The sequence below is a fragment of the Sus scrofa genome, chromosome 4, assembly GCF_054392235.1.
Source record: "Sus scrofa isolate SSC_HxYL_T2T_F1_AM1 chromosome 4, Sscrofa_HxYL_maternal_Yorkshire_Landrace_v2.0, whole genome shotgun sequence".
Taxonomy (NCBI): domain Eukaryota; kingdom Metazoa; phylum Chordata; class Mammalia; order Artiodactyla; family Suidae; genus Sus; species Sus scrofa.
Genome location: NC_139386.1, coordinates 80,131,257 through 80,152,909, shown reverse-complemented (window position 1 = coordinate 80,152,909; position 21,653 = coordinate 80,131,257). Strand labels below are relative to the sequence as shown.

The 21,653-nt window shown below is 48.0% G+C and overlaps 1 protein-coding gene across 10 annotated transcripts in view; it reads left to right on the top strand.

The window, feature by feature from the left end:
• Window positions 1–20,584, top strand: part of LYN (LYN proto-oncogene, Src family tyrosine kinase) — a 108,046-nt gene extending 87,462 nt beyond the window's left edge. For all 10 annotated transcript variants that reach the window (XM_021089363.2, XM_021089358.2, XM_021089361.2 and 7 more), the window contains exons 11-13: window positions 10,692–10,845; window positions 14,736–14,867; window positions 19,184–20,584. In XM_021089363.2, the coding sequence (XP_020945022.1) occupies window positions 10,692–10,845; window positions 14,736–14,867; window positions 19,184–19,386 (489 nt within the window). In that variant the 3' untranslated portion in view covers window positions 19,387–20,584. The remainder of the gene's footprint in view (window positions 1–10,691; window positions 10,846–14,735; window positions 14,868–19,183) is intronic.
• Window positions 20,585–21,653: the final 1,069 nt, after the last annotated feature.

Genomic DNA, 21,653 nt, shown 5'->3' with positions numbered 1-21,653 from the left:
CCCCAGAGGCAACACCGATCCAGCCCTCACGCCCCCTCTCCCCTGCAAAACCCGGGCAGAAGAGCCATCATTTTTCTCTTCCTTCTCCATCCCTGGATAAATTGAGAACGTTTGGCTCCTTTCAAGGTGACAGGCATGGTTCTTAGCCACAGACCAGGGACAGGTCGTCTAGATGACATTAGCTGCAAGGAAATTTTGATGCAGGAGAGGAGATGGTTGGCAAAGAAGATTCCTAACCTTAGCGTCAGTGATTCACTGCCCTGTCCTGGGGCTACAGAGCAGGGTGTCTCTTTCCTGACTGGGAGGGGGTGACCATCGACAGGTGACTCCTTCACAGCCTGGGGCCACTGGTGTAAGGGAGCCTCATCAGTGGACATAGAGTCTAATCGCAGCTTCTCCCAGGGGTACCAGCAGCCGCTCAGCAAAGGGGCAGCAGTGGGCACTGTGGGCAGCTTCCCACCCACTGACCCTTCGGCTCTGAGACATCAGTTCACCACGAGGAACCAGATCTGGAAGTGGGTCTTGTTAATAATAGTAGCAGTACCGATGTGAGTAACGGTGATCATTCATACCCATCTTGCCTTGAGCCGTCTTCAATTCTCCTTTCCGTTTCATCTGGACTCCGTCAGCTTGGTGCTATTCTTATTGCCATTCTGCAGAGTGGAAAAGTTGAGATTTTGAGAAGAAGCTTGCCCCTGTTTTGTATAAAACCCAAGATGACTCATTCCAGGTCTCTGATCCACAGTCAAGGCGGTCCAGCTGTCTTCTGAGGCATCCCCGATCATCGGTCTACTTCTTGCTAATCCCTAGTTGTGTGTTCAGGTTGGGTTTATTTGAGGTTAGACTGAACAGTAGCCCAGGGAGGAAGTGATAGGAGGGGCTTCAACCGCTGCCCAGTTTGGTTTGGCCCCTCCAGGTATGTAAGGGTGTCCCCATTCAGGGTGCCACCTCGAGCTGCCAAACCGTATCCTTGGTCGTGAGCCCACTGGTTGATGGGCACTGGCCACTCCCCTTGGCCACCTTCCGCTCCTGCTTTCCTATAGCTGGAAACTCCCAGGGTGGTTTTATTTTTCAATTGCGGTAAAATACACGTAACACGAGGTTTACCATTTCATCCATTTTTAAGTGGACGGTTCAGTGGCATTAAGTACATTCATGGGGTTGTGCAGACAGCGCCGGCATCCGTTGAGGAACTGACCCCGCGTACCCGTTAATCATTAACCCCCCCACGCTCCCTCCCGCCAGCCCTTGGCCACCACCATTCGCCTTTCTGTCCCTGTGAATTCGATACTCTAAGCGTCTCCTCTGGGTGGAATCGTCCAGTATTTGCCCTTCGGTGATTCCCTTATTTCTCTTAGTGGAATGTTCTCAAGGTCCCTGTGGTAGCCTATCTCAGAATTTCATTCCTTTCTATGGCTGAATAATATTCCAGTGTTTGTATGGACCCTGTTTTGTTTTTTCATTCATCCATGGATGGCCACTGGAGTTGTTACCACCTTTTGGATATTATGAATAATGCTCCTATGAACAGGAATGTACAAATACCTATTAGATAGTCTACACATCTCTTCTTTCACTTATTTTGAGTATATACCCAGAAATGGAAATGATGAATCAGATGGCAGTCCTATGTTGAATTTTTGAGGAACACTCATTCTGTTTTACACAGCAGTTGCACTATTTTATACATGCCCACCAGCAGGGCACAAGTGTTCCAATTTCTCTACATCCTCAACAACACTGTTTATTTTCTGGTTTTGGGTTCTTTGTTTTGTTTGTTTGTTTGTTTCTATAATAGTCATCCTAATTGATGTGAAGTGGTCCAGTAAGTTTTTGGGAGAGGAGGTCTATGGGAATTAGTTGACAATTTTTTTTTCCCTTTTCTGCTAACAAAGGTGAATCTCTTTTATGGAAATTTACTGGCGTTCCCGTCGTGGCACAGTGGTTTACGAATCCGACTAGGAACCATGAGGTTGCGGGTTCGATCCCTGGCCCTGCTCAGTGGGTTAAAGAACCAGCGTTGCCGTGAGCTGTGGTGTAGGTTGCAGACGCAGCTCGGATCCCACGTTGCTGTGGCTCTGGCGTAGGCCGGCAGCTACAGCTCCGATTCAACCCCTAGCCTGGGAATCTCCATATGCCACGAGAGCGGCCCAATAAATGGCAAAAAGACAAAAAAAAAGAACGAAAGAAATTTACTGACTTAAATGTGATTATTCAGTGAAGTTGTCTTTGTGGAAATCCTGTCTCCCTGAGGCCTTGTGGGTCCTTGCATGCTTTGGAATTGACTAGATTTTGACGAGTCATGGAACTTCACCAGCCCTGAGTTTGTGTATGTCAAACTCTGCCCTCATCTATGAGCTATGAAGGCATTACAGACTGCAGACTTTAACTTGGCCACTTTTTATTTTATTTTTTATTTCCTTTGGCTGCACCCAAGGCATGCAGAAGCTTCCAGGCCAGGGAACCCACGCCGCAGCTATAACCAGAGCCACAGCAATGATTATGTCAGGTCCTTAACCCAGTGAGCCACAAGGGAACTCCTAACTTAGCCACTTTTAAAATGATCTAGTTATCACTTCTCCTTTCTCTCCTTTTCCCTGCTGTCAGTTTGCAACCATTCTACTGTTTGTAGCTTCTTTTAAAGGAAGGAGCTAGTATAGATAAATAGTTAAGTACACAGGTGGTGGGACCAGCCAGATTTGTATTCAAATTCAAGTCTATCCAGAAAAAATGTTTTCTTCTCCAAGACTCAGCTCTCTCATCTTTACTCTGAATATTGGCTACTTCATAGGCTTGTTTTAAGGATTACAAATGCCTGGCAAGGTGCCCGGGCAGAGTAGTCACCCAAAACATGGTAGCTGTCATCACCATCACCATCCTCATCACCTTCCTCATCACTGTCACCATCCTCACCACCATCACCACCATCATCAAGACGATAGACGTCTTTATTTTTTAAAAGTTTTGCTTGGAAAGGAGGAATAAGAAAGACTATTGTAATAACCCAATAAAGCTAATTTTTTTTTTTTCGGTCTTTTTGCCTTTTCTAGAGCCACTCCCACGGCATATGGAGGCTTCCAGGCTAGGGGTCGAATCAGAGCCGTAGCTGCCGGCCTACACCACAGCTCACGGCAACGCCGGATCCTTAACCCACTGAGCAAGGCCAGGGATCGAATCCCACAACCTCATGGTTCCTAGTCGGATTCGTTAACCACTGCGCCACCACGGGAACTCCAAAGCTAAAACATTTTTTAGGAAATTTTGACCCCAGAACACAGCAAGGAATGAGCACTCTATTCCAGCCTTTTCTCCCTCCAAATTGTGGACTAAAGAGTGTAGGGATCCAGGATGGAGGATCAATGGATATTAATAGAGAGAAAAATGCTTCTGTGAAAACAGTCACGGGCTATGCTGCAATGCTGTTATATTTGGACTACCAAGGAGATGTATTCTTAAATTTCTTTTTTGAAAACTCCCTTCTTTACATTTTCTTTTTCTGTTGTCATTAAATCGTCTTTTTAGGTCAGCTTGGAATTGAGGACCCTTCAGAGAGACTTGAGACCCTGTCAGAGAGACTAGGTTTTACCCATTTGCTCGGTTCCAACTTATTAGTATTAGTGTTATTATTGTCTTGTAGGCTTCCTAGGGCTTTTGAAAGTAATTATTTGACGTCTACGTTCCTCAAGTGTAGGAAGGAAATACGTATGTAGAGAGTGAGACAAACATTCTTATAAAATGGGTAGAGCCCCAGAAACTCAGATTTTCATTCTTTCCTTCTTTCTGGAAGGTTTCTTGTTCGATTTCTCTCAGTGCTTATCTAGCTGACAAATGTTTTCCAACCGGCTAATTCAAAGACAGGTTTTTCAGTTCCAGTTTCTCATTCAGGCTGGAATTTCCTGGGGCAGATTTGAGCTTTGCTTGAGAGATCACATTGAGTCCCTGACTTAGGTTCTTTATTCCCTCTGCCAACTCACTCAAATGTGGGTTCTTCTCATTAAATTTTTAAAAATTTAAAATTTAATTTTTAAAATTTGATTTTTTTTAAAAATTTAAAAAGCACTCATTACGCAAGATAGCCTGTTACTTGCCCATTTCTCAGAACTGTGGTGGGAATTCACATGAACACAGACCAGTAGAGCAAGGCTTGCACAGCAAGGCCATCCAGGCCAACACTCCATTGGGTGCCCGGAGCATCTCTTTATTTTCTCTGGCGACACCTGCATGGTCTGAGCACTGAGTGCACCGTTCGTAGAGAGCAAGCGTGGGAGTGCTGCCTGTGGCCGAGCCTCAGGTCCCCACCCAGGGAGCCTGCTGGCGGTTGCAGCGGGAATGCGGGGGTGTGGAGGGGGTCCCAGCTTGGGTTGAGCTTCTGGGAAAAACAAAGATGCATGACCTCTGTGGTCATCGCCAGCAGGGAAGGACCTTAGCAAGAGGGATTTTTTGAGCTCTGCTTTGGTGTGTAAAACTTAATTGCGATTTCTTCTCCAGAATTGTGTTCCACATAAAATAAGTCTGTGTTAACGCATACCTGATGAACGTCAGTGTCCGTGTTCAGTATTCGCTGTCCCAGGCGTCACCATCCTGCGAGCCTCAGGTGATCCCTGGCAGCTCACTTCTTAGTACATGTATTTGATGACGAGAGAAGAGGGGCCTGCGCTGCTTCCAAAAGGCAGTGCGGGCAGGGGTGCGAGGACCGCTGACTTTGTCTTCTCCTCGTTCAAGGGCAGGCACAGACTCTACTTAAACAAGGATGCTGGAGAGGGAATTTAAAGGCATATGCTCAACTCATATGCTTTTAGAAACTTTGTTCTGATGTAACATTTCCGACCTCATACCCTGGAAAAAAAATTATCTGCAAAGCGAAGGGGACTCTAGATGCTTTGTTGTCACCACCCTGCCCAGCAGAAGCGTTGGCGCCCGCACGGTAGAAAATGATGGGCAGATGGAGCAGAAGCCAAAATGCCTTATGAAATGTTGGGCTTCTGAGAACTTCCCATATGTCTGTATGTATTTGTGTGTGGTTATAAAATCATATATACAGATACTGATATATTGAAAAACAGACCCAGTGGCAATGCCGCGGCATAGAGGGTGTGTCTGTGATGACCTCTGAGGAGGGTCTGAGGTCAAACGGATGCAGCTCACCCACCAGCAGGGGAGGCTGAGTCACCTCCACTCAGAGGATGCTATGCCTGTGGGCACGTCTGGCGAGGGTTGGCACGACCCCCTTCATACTAGCAGTGGCGGGGTGGGGGGCGGGGCCCTGGTATTTGGGGCCAGAGTGTCCCTTTGGTCACATGCATGTCTCCAGCCCCTCAGGTCCCGGGCTGGGGAGCTGATCGATGGGAGCCGGATGGTCTCACCCTTGAAAGGCCTCCCTGGGGAACACCCATAAGACTGGGGTCCGCTTGGGTAGCACCTGACAAGATGGGTTTGAGCTGGAACTCGGGAAGCATCCTGTTAATTATCTCTCCATGCCTAGAATTTTCACTGGGGGCTAGATGCCTGGAATTTCACCAGAACCCGGCAGAGTTATGGGCTCAGGGTGGGGTCCTTGTGGTTCACTGTCCTCCGAGGTCCCCGTGTGTGCTCACATGCAGGCATGCGCGCGCGCACGCGCACACACACACAGAGCAACATCAGAGGGAGCAAACATCACTATGTGTTTCCACTGAAGGTAAAAAAAGAGGGACTGGGAGGCGGACGCCCACCTCGCTGTCCGAGGAGGAGTTCACGAAACAGCCAGCGCCTCTGACCCTAAATCAGGTAGCTCTAAACCAGGAGTACACTCGCCTCCCTAGCAGAGCGCCACGTATGGTTACTCTCATTTTAGGTAATGGGGGGGCTTTTGGCTTCAGACTTCCAGTGGCTTCACGCACAGACTCTCTAATACAGAGTTGGAAATTAGCCTTTGGAGATGAGAGAGACATTTTTAGTTCTTCTTGAGCACTGGCAAGTGGTTTTGAAAATCAAGGTCTTCTCATGTTTGTACATCTCTGAGCCTGATGCCGGGGGTGAGCCCTCATGGCCCAGGAGGTGGCAAGTCCCCTCAGACGATTTAAAGCTGAAAGTTACATGTTTCCCAAGCCCTGTGACAGCCTGGCCCCAGAGGCATGATGCGGAGGAAGAGGCACCGGGTCCCCTGCCCCCAAGCTGTGGGACTGGAGCTGTCCTCTGTAAGTGATGGGAAAACAGAAGCTCAGCACACACGTTCGAGCGGGGGTGGACTGGGCCGTCTCCCGCCTTGGGGCTTTCCTGCTCCTTTTGCTTTTCCTCGGCTGAGCTGCACAGGGACTTCCTTGCCCTGCCTTAGCAGGACAACAGTGCACCCACTCCTCAGGCTGAGACCGAGATCTCCTTGCAGCCTGTCTAGGACTTTAAATCCTAAAATAGCTGATGTTCAAAAGCGCTGGCTCTAAGGAGCACTTCTTCAAGTTCAGGGCACACAGATCATCCAGAGAGCTTGCTAAAATTCAGGTTCTGATTGAATAAGTCGGGGTCAGAGTCAAGCTCCGGGAAGGTAGCAGGGACCCAGGGATGCAGGTGAAGGTGGTTCAGGATGAGGTCCAGGTTAAGATAAGATGCCCAGGTACACACCCAGTGTTAAGAAATATGGGCATGAGGGTTAAAACTTAATTTAACTACTAAATGCACAAAAGGGAAATTAAAGTCACTTGTAAACCATTGCACTAAGCTGTGCCGTGGAAAGTAATTTCTTTTCAGCCCCATCAAATTTCCAAAGGGAAAGACAGTTCTAGCTCCCCCCCGCCTCCAGTGTATAGGGCTATTTGAATGAAAGATTATTTTCCTGCTTACTTTTAGCCTGGTTATTTTCATTCTGACAGAGTGTTAACCTCACCCAAGCCAGGAATATATCATCATCCATCTTATTTCCCTCTTTTGAGTCATGGGGCAAAATGGCTTGGAACCTTCTTTGCTCAGTTTAGCATCTTCTAGACCAAGAATTCAAAATTGGGGGTGTTTTTCTAGACCAAGAACACCCCCAAGGGAATGAAAATTGGTTCTTGGGGACGAGAACCGTAGATGTGACAGTAGTTTGTGGCCTGTCAGACCTCAGACCTACGTGACAAAAATCTTATTTCTTTGTACTTAATTTTAAAGTTTTAATTTAATTAACTTTTTCTCTGGAGAAGGCTGATACTGAAAAAAGGCTGAGAAATACTGTTCTGGACAAAGACCACCCAAACCAAGCTTGTATGCGCTTCCTGAGATGGGGATCCTGAGCAGTACCTGGAGGTTGGGGGGTGGGTTGTGACAGCTTTTCTGAGAGGTGAAATTGGGCTTAACAGCGATGGATTCTGGGAGGAAATGTCAAAAGCACTTTTCTCTCTTGTCAGTAAAATAGCATTCTCTCGATAAAAAACTCTGAGTTCCAGGAGCATCTGGTTATCTGTCCAGTATAGAGCACTCTTGATGATGGAACCTTCTGGAATGTGGTATGGCGGTCAGACACGCCATGCTCTCCTTCACTCTGTGGTTTAGCAGGTGCTTGTCTCTCGTGAAGCCTCACTTACATGTGTATGACGGAAATAACACCTACCCGATGGATTTGCGATTCAAATGAAATGTGAACTGGGAGCTAAGGATGTAAGAGTGTCTGGTGCACAAAACGTGCTTGGCTAGTGGTGGCCGAAGGGTAGTGGCTGTTAAGGCCTCTTCACCCACCTGTGCATGTACCTGCCTACCTCTCAGTCAGTCACCTACCTGTCACCACCTCACCCAAGTAAAATACTTGTGGCCACAAAGCAAGTCTCCTGAATCAGATTCTGCCCTCCCCAAACCCGAGCCACTGCACACAACTCCCTCACAAACCAGCCTTTCCAAGCTAATGGGCAGTAGAAAGTGGGAGGCCAGCACCCCCCTCCCTGGGTCCCTGTGGACGGTTGAGCCAGGGGGTGATGCGTTTCTGTGACAGCTTTCTGCAGCGCTGGCAACTGTTAGACTAAGGGGCCTGGAGAAGAAAGGACGAATTCCATGCAAGAAAAGTTGATTCTAGATTCCATTAGCCAAAGTCGTCTCTTATTTCTTGCTGCTGTTGCGAAACAGAGCTGGATCTACTTTAGCCAAAGTGAATACAACAGCCAGGCACGGGGGTTGGGGGAGGTTAAGGTTTAAAAACAGAAAGAAAGAAACCAAGGAGAATAATACATATAGACCCGGGAAATAATACTTTTTATATAAGAAGAGCATTGTGCTCTTTGAAGACCTCAAAACAAGCCCTATCTGAAAGCTTATATTTTGCTCCCATATCAATTGTTTACTCAACGTGGCGAATGCTGTTGTTTTGAATCCTGGCCTTGGTGAATGCTATTACTATTGTTTGGAATATGAGCTCCTTAAAGCGCTCTGACATGGAAAAGAAAGCCAAAATAAACTGGGCTTGTTGCATGTCTATCATTTCAGAGAATCATGTTTAAAAAAAAAATACATTGCATTTTGTGTAAATGCAGAACGTGTGTGTGATAAAAGCTTTGCTAGCAAGTTGCCAGAACCCTTCTGAAGAACTGAGCATTAAAATCCATCACCAAGAATAAGGGCGATGTGAGTCCCTGGTGGTCATGTTAGAGGCTCTACCAGGGCCTCCAGTGCCCCTCTGAGTGGTCAGTCATGTGCTAGAGGCATGTCCAAAAACGCGGGTCCCCAATCACCACCATTAGCCACAGGGTCAGACCTCCCTGGGGATCACAGCCAGCTTCAGCTCTTCCGGTTCTGGCTCAGTTTGTATGTGATGATGGGAATGTTGCAGGAGTGCCCTAAGGGGCTTCTGTTCCCATGGTGACCAGGTAAACAGGTGAGGACAGGGGCCTGGGACCACACCCATCAGAGGAGAAGGTGGGATCCTCTCTGTTGAGACCCGAGAGATAAGCTGCCAGGTGAAGGGGGCAGGTGTGAGCCAGCATCCAGGAGGGAGATGGTCCCAGTGGGAGGTGGGGACCGGCGGGGGCCCGTCATGGTCCTGCAGCCTTGGAGCTGTGCTAAGGGTTTTGTATGTTGACTGGAGGCTGGTTTTATGCAGGGAGTGTCCTGGTTGGACTTGCACAAAGGATTGACGTATCCCGTCGAGGGATGCTGCAGACCAAACTGTTATGGGCATGAGGGCTGCCCAGCCGTCCAGGCAGCACTGGACCCTGGGTCTGTGGACAGGCACCACCTGGCCTGGGTCTACTTTACTTTACGTGCCTTGCTCAAGCGACACACACTTTCCTCTTGGTCACAGAATATGTACCAGTTGTCGTTTCTGCTAAAGAAAACTCTCGCCTCTTGTTCTTCGGAACCTCTGCTTTTCTCTGCTTTTCTCTGCTCAGGACAGCGCTGCTTTTCTCTGCTCAGGACAGCGCTCCTTGGGACTGGCCAACGGTGAACCCTGTGGTGGCCAGGACTTGGACACTGACCTGGTGTGTACTGATTATTAATACGCCAGGTTTTCTGGCCACAAAAACATCTGCCAGATTCCTGCAGCAGAGGCCACACATAGCCTGTGCTGATGTGAAAGCCTGGCTCATTTACCAAAGAACATTCCTCAGCTCGGGGAAGAGGTGTAGCAACATGGCTGAGGCTTCCAACAGACACGAATGAGAACAAAAAGGCCTGGGGTGTGGCCTCTGTCCTGGAGGAGTTTACCATCTGGGCAGCAGGACAGCAGTGAGCATATTAAAGAGCATCGGAACCATGGCAGAGCTGTGGTCAGAGGTACACATGGCAGAAAAATGACCACTGGGGGGGGGGGGGTAGAGCGACGAGAAATTGGTTGTCCAAGAGGAGTTTGGGGAAGGCCTATCTGGGCAGAAGGCAGGCTGCCCATTGGCCGAGAGAGTGGAGGGGGCCGATTCCAGCGGGGGTTGGGAGACACAGCCCCGCAGTGAGCAGCTAAGCCTTTGCTGTTGAGGATGGGGGGGCAGGTCCTCCATGCTGAGCCATCCGGAGTTCCAGGTAGAATCCAGAACTCATTCACACCTGAGGGATGAGATTCTAGTTATTTTCCCGCTCACTGCTCACCAGATAGCGGCCCTTGGTTCCCTCTTCTCCCTTCCTCCTTCCTTCTTTCCTTTCTTCTTCCTTCCTTCCTTTATTTTTGTCTTGAGAACTTTATAAAGTTTTCCTTAAAAATTCTATTTTGATCCCTTACAAACCCAATTTTCTAGTAAACCAGTGGCGGTTTCACCTCCGCTATCTTATCATTGTGTTTAAACCATTGATTCTCTCCTGCTGTCAGCTTCGGGTCTGGGTGACTCTTTCCGATCCTTCTAGAGGGACTTGTGCAGAGAGAGCCTGGAGAAAGGGTCCAGGGACAATTGACTGACCCAACAGCAAGGACAGCCTGACCTTGACACCCGGGTGGTGTGTTTGCATTAGCCCAGCATTTTCCCGCTCGGTGAGGATGGGCTGCTGACTTCTGTGTATCCATCTGCGAGAACTTAGTTGGGACTTTATAGAAGAGTCTGCACGCATTCAAAAAGGCTGCGACGTGTTGCTATTAAAGTAATCATGATGAAAGTGCCTATAATCATTGGAGATGTGGGGGTGGTTATTTTAGAAAGGACTCAAAATACTGAATGTTCAGAATCACATACATCAAAGGATTTCAAGAATTCAGGCTTTCCTGATTGTCCTCCATGGCCCTCTGTGGTCCTAAATCGAAAATCTCAAGGAGCGCCCTTCTCTGTTCTCAGATCGCGGAGGGAATGGCTTACATCGAGAGAAAGAACTACATTCACCGGGACCTTCGAGCCGCCAACGTCCTGGTCTCCGAGTCCCTCATGTGCAAAATCGCAGATTTTGGCCTCGCCCGAGTCATTGAAGATAACGAGTACACAGCGAGGGAAGGTAGGTCCCTGTGACCATCCTTGGGGGTTGTGTTCCTGTTTCCTCTTAGGTTGTTTTTGCCTGTTTTTAACAAAGCAATTACCGTAGGTCTCATTAAAAAAGGAACTCATTGGGAACATGACTCTAAATGTATCATAGTTGCTGGCTGCGGTTTATTCTAATACTTGTTTTTAAAAATCACTCTCTTAACTCCGCATGATACTTTTATAAAACTTCAAGTGCCATCATTTGTATTTCAGTTAAACAAGGCGAAGCAAAAAGAGATTTGGCAAGATCCTGATTCTTTGTTCATATTACTTGCTAGAGCTTTTCACATAAACAGTGAAGTACACTTTCCTTAACTATAGAGAAAATAGCAATAATTCCATACTCCATATTTGGGCCTTTTAACTACAAATTCAAACATGGAAATTATCGCACACAGAGAAGTAAATATAACACTACAAAAGCATACTCCTTTGGGAGTTCCTGTTGTGGCGCAGCAGAAAGGAACCCAACTAGGAACCATGAGGTCGCGGGTTTGAGCCCTGGTCTTGCTCAGTGGGTTAGGGATCTGGCGTTGCCATGAGCTGTGGTGTAGGCTGCAGATGCGGCTTGGGATCTGATGTTGTTGTGGCTGTGGTGTAGGCCGGCAGCTGTAGCTCCAATTCAGCCCCTAGCCTGGGAACCTCCATATGATGCAGGTTCAGCCCTAAAAAAAAGCAAAAAAAAAAAAAAAAACCAAAAACAAAAAGAAGTATATTCCTTTGTTTTTCCACTTTTCATAAATCTCTGAGTCCGTGGTCTGTGGCTCTGGAGCCAGCCCTGTCTGCAGCTTCTCTTGCCTTTCCTATCAGAGAAACATCTGTGTTGTTTTGGGGTTTTGTTACGGTTGTTTCTTTTTTCTTTTTTTTTTTTACAGCCACACCTGCAGCATATGGAAGTTCCAGGAGTAGGGGTCAAATCTGAGCTGCAGCTGCAACCTATACCACAGCTCGCAGCAACACTGCATCCTTAACCCACTGAGCAAGGCCAGGGATCAAATGCACATCCTCACAGACACTGCGTTGTGTTGTTAACTTGCTGAGCCATAATGAGAATGTTGTTTTTGATCCTGTGTTTTGTTTTTTGGGGTTTTTCTTTTTTCTTTTCTTTTTTTTTTTTTTTTTTTGTCTTTTTTGCCTTTTCTAGGGCCGCACCCTTGGCATATGGAGGTTCCCAGGCTAAGGGTCGAATCAGAGCTGTAGCCACCTGCCTATGCCAGATCCGAGCAATGTGGGATCTGAGCCACATCTGCAACCTACACCACAGGTCACGGCAACGCCAGATCCTTAACCCACTGAGCAAGGCCAGGGATGGAACCCGCAACCTCAGGGTGCCTAGTCGGATTCGTTAACCACTGAGCCACGACGGGAACTCCGATCCTGTGTTTTCGATCTGAGGACTCTGACGGTCTCCCTCACAAAAAGGAGGGAGTTGAGCGAATTTCTTGCAGGGCTCTCTCTGTCTTCTGCGAGAGCCAAGCACTTTGTTGACATTCCTAAGAACATTGTCAAACAACGATTGCTGAAACTATATGTGCATTATTTCTGGAAGGTGCCCACAGGATTTATGACAGAGATGACAAACCAGTTGAAAACATCATTTGAATTTAGGTAGCATCCTTGCGTCTGTCGTGCTTAACGTGGTTCTCTTCCTGCCCCAAGCTTAGATTCTTAGATGGGTTATAATTTATCCTTGGCTTTTATAATTTATCCTTGGCCTTAATTATCTTCAGCAAAATGGCAGGACAAGGAAAACCATTTGAGGAGAAGGAGCTAAGATGTAGTGAGCATTTGCGTGGCAGCTGCTATTCTAAGGGCTTTTCATATGTTATCTCATTTATCTGTAAAATAACCCTATGTGATACGTATTATTAGTATTATTCCCATCTTGTAAATGACAAAGCAGAGCAGTTCAGAAGCTTCCGAGGTCCCATAGTAGGGGGCAGAGCCCAGATTCCAACCCAGGAGATCTGGCCTCAAAGTGTGTGGGTCAGAAATTATTACAGTGGTTTGGTAGAATTTGACAAGCCTAGAATCTCACCAAAATAACTGTTTTTGCATGAATTGGCTGGCTTAGTACAGAAAGCAGTGGTTCCAGAAGTAAACAGTAGGTCACCTCAGGGCAAAAGTAATGCTATTTACCTTCATTGGTATTTACACTGTGCCGAGAACACTGATCCACCCGCTTCACCTTGACCGCGATCAGGGCGGTTCTGCTGTTTCCTCATTTTATGGAGGGAGGTGCCAGGAAGGCATAGAGACAGTAGGTGACTTGCCAGGGTCATACCCAGCTGGAAACAGCAGAACCCATGGCCCCACCCTGCCTCTCCTGGCCCTGCCACCTGGCCCTGCCCTGTGTGCCTGGGCTGACTACAAACAAGTCTGAAGCAGGAGTTCCTATCCTGGCTCAGCAGGTTAAAAATCCGACTAGTCCCTGTAAATCAACTATAATGGAAAAAATAAAAATCATAAAAAATCAAATTAAATTTAAGATAAATAAATTAAAATACATTAATTTAATTAAATTAAAAGAAAAAAGAGAAGTTCCTGTCATGGTGCAGCGGAAACGAATCCGACTAGGAACCCTGAAGTTTCGGGTTGATCCCTGGCCTCGATCAGTGGGTTAAGGATCCAGCATTGCTGCAAGCTGTGGCCTAAGCCACAGATGTGGCTTGGATCTGGCGTTGCCATGGCTGTGGCAATGGCTGGCAGCTGCAGCTCCAATTAGACCCCTAGTCTGGGAACTGCCATATGTTAAAACAACAATAACAATGTAAAACCCAAAATCTGAAGCAAAGACATCGTAAAGGCAAATATATTTTAAAATTTTTAAAATAGCTGGCAGGGAGTTCCCCTGTGGCTCAGTAGTAACGAACCCAACTAGTATCCATGAGGATGTGGTTTGATCCCTGGCCCTACTCAGTGGGTTAAGGATCTGGTGTTGCTTTGAGATACAGTGTAGCTCTCAGATGTGGCTCAGACCCCGAGTTGCTGTGGCTGTGGTGTAGGCTGGCAGCTGCAGCTCCAGTTTAACCCCTAGCCTGGGAACTTCCATATGCCGCAGGTGCAGCCCTAAAAGAACCAAAAAAAAAAAAAAAAAAAGTGTAGTTGGCAGAAACCTTTAGCCTTTCCAGGGTGTGGGAGCAGCAGCCTGTGCCGGGGCCCCACTTCCTTGAAGGTGACCCTGCCAAGTTCCCTGGGCCCGGGTTTGCCTCTCAATGTGATCCCATGACTAAGTCGCCCTTAGTCTCACCAGCTTTCATGAGAAACCTAGTTTCATCATTATCTCATTCTGGCAGATCATCCTTCTCCCAGCTGCTAAAAGCATGATCATGTTTGGCCCTGTTAAATGAAAACCTGGGACATGCATGTTTGGAGTAGCATCTGACATCCCTCTTGGTACGGGTTTCAAGAGACTCGCCCACAAGAACATCCACAGCAAGAGATACTCATATTCCATCTGTAGACGTGGTGTGGACTGTTAGAGAACCTTTGAACCCGAAGGATGCATGCTCTAGAGGCTGGTGTTGGGGACAGAGGGACAGGCTAAGAGGTTAAGAATAAATGTCTTTCCATTGTATGTCATTTTCTTTTACGGTTAAGGTGGGCTGGTCATGGTACGTCTGGGATGATACACGAGAAACTTTGCTTCGTATTAGGGGAATGCCCATGAGGAAAACAGGAGGGAGGCAGACGTTCTTAGAGCAACATTTTGTACCATCTCACTTTTGTGCTGTGTGCATGTGTTTCCTGTTTGGAAGAAATCGCTAAGATTTTCCCCCAAAGAAGGAAAGGGTGAGGGTGGCATGCCCCTGACTTTGTTTCTGCTCAGAGACCCAAGTAGGACACCTGTGTCTTCTCCCCCAGGTGCTAAATTCCCCATTAAGTGGACGGCTCCAGAGGCCATCAACTTCGGATGCTTCACTATTAAATCTGACGTGTGGTCCTTCGGAATCCTGCTGTATGAGATCGTCACCTACGGGAAGATTCCCTACCCAGGTATCACTGCTCACCTCCTTCCGTCTGCATGGTGCATGTGAGAAAAGGCTGAGAGGCATCAAAAGATAAACCCATATCCCGAAGCTAAGAGTAAGCCCATATGGTGCTGGAACTTGATTCTGACTGTCTTGAGGGGGACGTGTTCTGAAATCTGCTCAGACACTTCTCTGCCTTCTTGTCTGAGCGCTTATTGCTCTTCTTCACCAACTAATTCCGCCTCTTGCTGCCTGGGATGCGCCTGCTCCTGGCACAGGTGTTGCGAAAGGATGGACTAGAGGATTAGACACAGGTGCGCCTCCCCGGCAGCACACCTGAGGGTGGGGGTGGGGGCGGACAATGACGTCAGGATTTACGGTGCTTTCTGATTGGTTTGGAAACAGAGCTTTGTATAAAGTGCTTTGGCGTCTCTGCCTCTTCAGGAAGTAACCACCTCTGTTAATGAGCAAAAGATCCTTCAGCTCTTTAACTTAGTAGGTGTGGGGGCAACATTCGGTATTTCCAGATTCTTAATATCCTTAATATCCATATTCGGCCAGCCCTCCCTTTTTCCAGGCTCTGTCCTGGAATGTGTAAGCAGACGGATCTCCCCAAACCTTCTCATTCTTGTTGAGGTTTGGCTTTTAACAGGATCAATGGGTATAGTCCATTTAAAAGGAAACTTTTCATGTTTAAATCATTCTTATTCAGAAAAGAGGGTGCCGGGCTCTCTCGAGGTACCTGAAGGAGCCCTCCCAGCTCCCACGTTTGAGAACTGACACTGGTCGAGGAGGAGACGGATAACCATCACTAATACAGTCACTGATGCTGAGGGCAGTGGGTTGTGGAAAGTGCTCTCTGTATAGAAATGTGGGGAGGGGTTCTAAACTGTGTTCCTGGCAGCACTGGGGACTCTGTGACTTGACCGAGGGAGCCTCGGGCTCTTGGGGGCTGGGTGTCCATCAGAGGAAGCAGCCAGTGAGGACCCCGGCAGGGGCAGGAGGTGTGGCACTGGGGTGGAGGGGACTCGAGCCGCAGAGGCCACAAGGAGCTTGGTGTCTGACTTTGCAGAGACGGGAGGCTTTTGCGCAGAGCAGTGGTGTGGCCTCAGGCTCCTCACCTCCCTCTGCTGTTTGGGGATGTGCTCTGGAGAAGCGGGACCAGTGGGATGCAAAGTCACCGAGTGATGCCCGCACAGGCGCTGACTGTCCCATGCAATCTCCGGTGCCCACGTTTCAGTCTGACAGCTGCTATGCTCCAGACACTGCAGTTAATGAACAACAGTACTGTAAATAGGGAAAATATTTCCCGATGGCCCAGATATTTGACATTATATATGTGTCTATTAACTACACGTCTCTACCTATAGAGAAAGATTATATAATCTCATACTATAATATGATACCTGATCAAATAACCATATAACCTCACCAATACATGTGCCATATGTGACGCTGCCCCGTGATGTACAGACGAGGTCCCAAGGCTCAGAGAGGGAGACTCTTGCCCAGAACTGCATCACTAGCTCCTGGCAGAGCTGCTTCCAGACCCTAGACGCTTGTGCCTCCAAGGCCCCCCGACACCCGCTGTGCTCAGGGCCCAGGATTAGAAAACCATAAAACAGAAAACAAGCAGCAGAAAAATGGCAAGGCTGGAGTTCCCGCTGTGGCTCAGCAAGTTAAGAATCTGACATAGTGTCTGTGAGAACGCAGGTTCGATCCCTGGCCTCACTCAGTGGGTTAAGGATCCCTCATTGCCGTGAGCTGCAGAAGCAGCTCGGATCCTGCATTGCTGTGGCTGTGGTGTAGGCTGGCAGCTGTAGCTCTGATTTGACCACTAGCCTGGGAACTTCCATGTCCTGCACCTGCAGCCCTGAGGAAAAAAAATTAATTCTTGTCTAAGTAATTTATTAAAAAAACAGATTGTGCAGAAACGCTTCTGATGAAAAATTGCCTACGAGTCTCATGCTTGCTGCTCCTTGAAGGGATAGGCTTTCAGGAACCTCAGTTATTTATTCTCATATTTGCTGCTCATAGTTCTAACTATTAGACTATTATTTCTTAAATAATTTTTTTCCTCCATTTTAGTTATTATTAAATGAGAAATTGGTCACATGGTTCTGAAATTCAAGAGGTACAAAGAGGGGAAATTGTGCCTGTCTTCAGCACACTGTACCCTGCCCACCAAGGCAGTGTCTTCCCCGCCCCCCCATGGCCAAAGGCAGCCACCATTAATCAGTTTCTGGCTTATCCCTCAGAGACACCCCAGGCACATCCATGCATATACAGTTAGAAGGGTACCAAGTACACGTCTTGGCTGGATGAACTGATAGCACCAACACAGAACAAACTTCTGGGAATACAAGATTAAAATGCACAAGTTTACTAATAAAACTTACTAATCAAAATTCCAGTCATCAAATCGTAAGTAAATGCTAGCAGAGCAGTGGAGTGTCATTTCCCATTTGCAGTCCTGCTCTTTGAAGAGATGCTCTGAGCAGGTGCGGCTAGCATCACGGGCTTCTGTGCACTTTGGAGGGAAGGAAGAAAAAGCCTTTTCTCTAACATGTTTTTTTGGAAAAGGCAGAAAAAGCCTTTTCTCTAACATGCTTTTTTGGAAAAGGCTTTGCTCCTTTTTTAGTGTATTTTGGGCAAATCTCAAAACTCCTTTGTCTGTGATTACTACTAGTCCACTTGGACAACCTTTTTTGTCATTTCGTTTATATGTGTATCCCCTGGACTGAAAGCCGTGAGGCGTTGTCTTAAGTGTCTCTCCTCTGGGACGAGGAACACCAAAGGCGCACACACCATCTGTCACAGTGGTTGCGTCCGTGACTTTGGAGTCTTGTCTCATGAAAATCGGAGGCATCAAAGTTAATACTCCTGAGTTCATGCTTGGAAGATAGACTCCTCTCCCAACCAGGGCTTTTCCTGGGGAGACGCCTGTCCTCAGTAAAATGACTGAGCTAAATGAGTATAACTACCAAATATGCTAATGTTATGAATGCAAGTCCACCAAACACTTTCACCTAGAAATTTAAACCAATTCTTCCACGAGCGCAGCTTCTTACGTGGCTGGGCTGAAGGCCGATGGCTTCTGAGGACCTGGTTTCCTTGACAGAAGCATCCAGGATCTCTTTATCACTGAGATTTATGGCCAGGTGGCACCTCGGTGTCACTTTTGTCATTTTTATGTTACTTGTTTTGTTCTTTTGATTTGGAAACATGTAGCCATAAATTCTGGGAAATTTTCACTTATTGCTTCTGTGACAGTTGTCCTATGTGATCCTCTGTGCTCCATCCACTCTTCTGTCCCTGTCACCCTGTCCTTCCATCCTGCTCTGATGCGTGCCTCCTTGCCCTTCCTGTGACGAGACGTCTGGTGGGCACCAGGGTCTCTGGACCACCAGGCTTTTACTGTCTGCATCCTCACAGCTCAGTATCTTCAGAAGTTCTCTGAGCCTATTTAATTCCTTTGGGGAGGGACCAGCCTGGCCATCAGCATTCTGGAGGTGCTCTGGGGAGGGGACATGGCTGTCTTTCTTTCTTGTTGCTGTGGGTTTTCTTATTGTAGTGAGATACGCGTAGAATGATATCGACCATGGTGAAGTGTTAGGTTTGTGGCACTAAGTACATTCACCGTGTTCTGCAGCCATCGCCACACTATTCATTTCCAGAACTTTTCATCTTCCCAAACCAAAGTGGTCTCTGTCAGGCAATGACCCCCCGATTCCGCCTGCCCCCAGCCCATGGGCACCACTCCTCTGCTTTCTCTCTGGGACTTTGTCTACCCTGGGCACCCCCTCTGAGTGGAACCATGCGGTAGTTGTCCCTTCATGTCGGGCTCATTTCACTGGCATGATGTCCTCCAGGCTCACCCAGCCTCGGCCCGGGCAGAAGGACCTCACACTCCATGTCCCAGCCTTTCTCCTCGCTCCCTGTCTTCCGCCCCCTCTGCAGAAATCTTCAGGGTTCTGGAGGCCAGGGGTCCAAGAGCAGGGTGTCGGCAGGGTGGCCTTCTCCCGAGGCTTGTCCTGGGCTCGAAACAGCCATCTCCCTTTGCCTCTCGCTGACCTAATCTCATCCTATAAGGACAGCAGTCAGATGGGGTCAGGGCCGAGCTAAAGGTTGCATTTGCACTTGACCGCCCCTCGAAGGCCTTGTCTCCAAATGGGTCACATTTGGAGCTCCTGGGGGCGAGGACGGCAGGGGAGGGGGCGGCGGGAACACAGTCAGCCCACAGCAGTCTCCAGAGCGCATCCAGGCTGGATGCAGGGTGCGGGTACCAGGCCTCGCGGAGCTCGGGCAGCTCTCTAAACGCCGTGGGTTTCTCTGCCTCAGGGAGAACTAACGCGGACGTGATGGCCGCCCTGTCGCAGGGCTACAGGATGCCCCGTATGGAGAACTGCCCCGATGAGCTCTATGACATCATGAAGATGTGCTGGAAAGAGAAGGCGGAGGAGAGGCCCACCTTCGACTACCTGCAGAGCGTCCTGGACGACTTCTACACGGCCACCGAGGGCCAGTACCAGCAGCAGCCCTAGCGCGGGGACTCGGCCACTCCCGGGATGGCGGCCTCCTCCACCAGGAACAGAGAGCAGCCCCTGGTCCTCGGTTCATTTCCTGAGCTGGGGGCACCTGCCGTCCCTGCTTCCCGCACGTGAGGTGAAGCTACTCAGGAAGAACTCTCTCCACGGGAAAGGATTCTCCTCTCGGGCCAGGGCCTGCCAGGGTGCCCCCCGAGAGCAGACTGGCTCGGCTGGACCCACATCTGGGCACAGGCTTCTGAGGAGAAAGCACCAGACCCACCCAAGGGCGCCCCGGTCAGCTCTTGTTGACAAGAGGCTGTGCCCCCACCCAGGTTCAGAGACCCGTCCAGTAAACCCCCGTTAGGAGAGAACTAAACTCACTGATCAGCATCAAATAACCTGATACCTTTTATGACACTTTTTTGTATTTTCTCTGTGCTTTAGCTTATGTGTTAAAAACAAAAAATTACTAATCTCTGTTAGAGTTTGCAAAAGTGACGTCCGGAGCTTTGGTGTCTTTCCCAGATCTCAGTCCGAGACTGTTAAACGTTGCCCATGGCAGAGACCAGCCTGGAACCCCAGCCGGGAAGAAGCGTCCTCTGCAAGTGGGCAGGGCTGCCGTGCTAAGTGACACGGGCGCCCCCACCCCCCACCCCAAGCCACTGGGGCCTCTGCCCAGACCCCCATGACCCTGTCCCGGAAAAGAGCTGCAGAAACTACTCGGCCGTTAAGAAGAAAGATTTTTAAAGGTCCAGCTTTTCAATTCCACACTTTTCCGTATATGGACTTTTTTGGACCATGTAGTTTGGAAAATTTTAATCCCTGCAGAACATTCTAGGACCTTACAAAACATGAGCATTTTCTTTATTGCTTCCAGTGATTTTGAACATTATTTTAATGATCAAATATTAATTTTAGTCATACTCTAGAAAGTCAACGTGCCATATTTGGGGGCACTTTTGTGATTCAGCAATCTTTTCTAAATTGTGTGACGTGTATGTGAGACTATTTATATGAGGAAATGAAGGGAAAGAAATGAGTAGGGGGCTCGTTACCGAGCCCCTGGAGCAGGGACCACGAGAGGTTTTTCTATTACATTTTTCTACTCTAAGCTTTGAATGGAGATGCTCTGTCACATGTTCCACTTATGCTTTGTGTATATACCTAATATTTCTATTTTTGATTTTATTTTAATACACCTGGCCCAATAACATCTCAAGCTTCTCATTGGTGTTGAGTATTTCCAATGGTTATCTATGTCAAAATGAGTACCAATTAGGGGGTGATTCCACTAGTTACATCACTGAAAAAAATTTGTACAAGTTCTGGGAGTTCCCATTGTGGTGCAATAGAAACAAACCTGACTAGCCTCCATGAGGATGCGGGTTCAATCCCTGGCCTCACTCAGTGGGTTAAGGATCCAGCATTGTCCTGAGCTATGGTCTGGCTGGCGGCTGTAGCTCCGATTTGACCCCTAGCCTGGGAAACTCCATATGCCGTTGTGCAGCCCTAAAAAAAAAAAAAAAAAAAAAAAAAAAAAAAAATTTGTGCAAATTCTGTCTCCATCCCTCAGGTGTTTTCAGATTAGAGAACTGAAGACTTGATGGCCTGCACACCCGGCCATCCCTTTCTAAGGGCCAAACAGGATTTGTTTTCAAAGAGGCTTAGTGGGCACCATTGTAATTTAATTTTATATGTGCTGCCTGGGTGTTGGGTACCTGGGAGAGGGATGAAATTTTCTGCTTTTTCCTAAATTTGGACTTCTTTTCCCATGTGATTTTTTTTTTAAAAGGCCTTTTCTAAAATATTCTAAAATTCTCCATTCTCCAGAGCCATCTTCACAATGGTAAACTTATCATCATATAACGTCTGCACAGCTGGTCACCTGACTCTCAACAGTGTGCTTTCAACATACACCCACCTGTTCACATTTTATTTCAGAATCACACACGTGACCTGACACATGTTCCATGGTGAGAAAGTATAAAGAGTCCCCAAAGCAAAAAGAAGTTTCTGGAAAATTACTAAATGCGTTGCTTTGGGCTTTTTAGGTCTAGCGTCCCCCTCAGTCACATCTGTCTCCTTTGCTCCAAGGACCTCCTCCCTCACACCCAGCCACGGGGTGCTTGGTGGACGGACACGCACAGCACTCGCTGCTAGGATTCCTGACCCACAGCCTCGGGGCCGGGCAGATGCTTGTATAATCTTGGGGTCCCCAGGGGTGTGCAGGATGGTTTACATCGTCACATCCCAAGTCATTACGGAGAACCTGAAACCCAGAA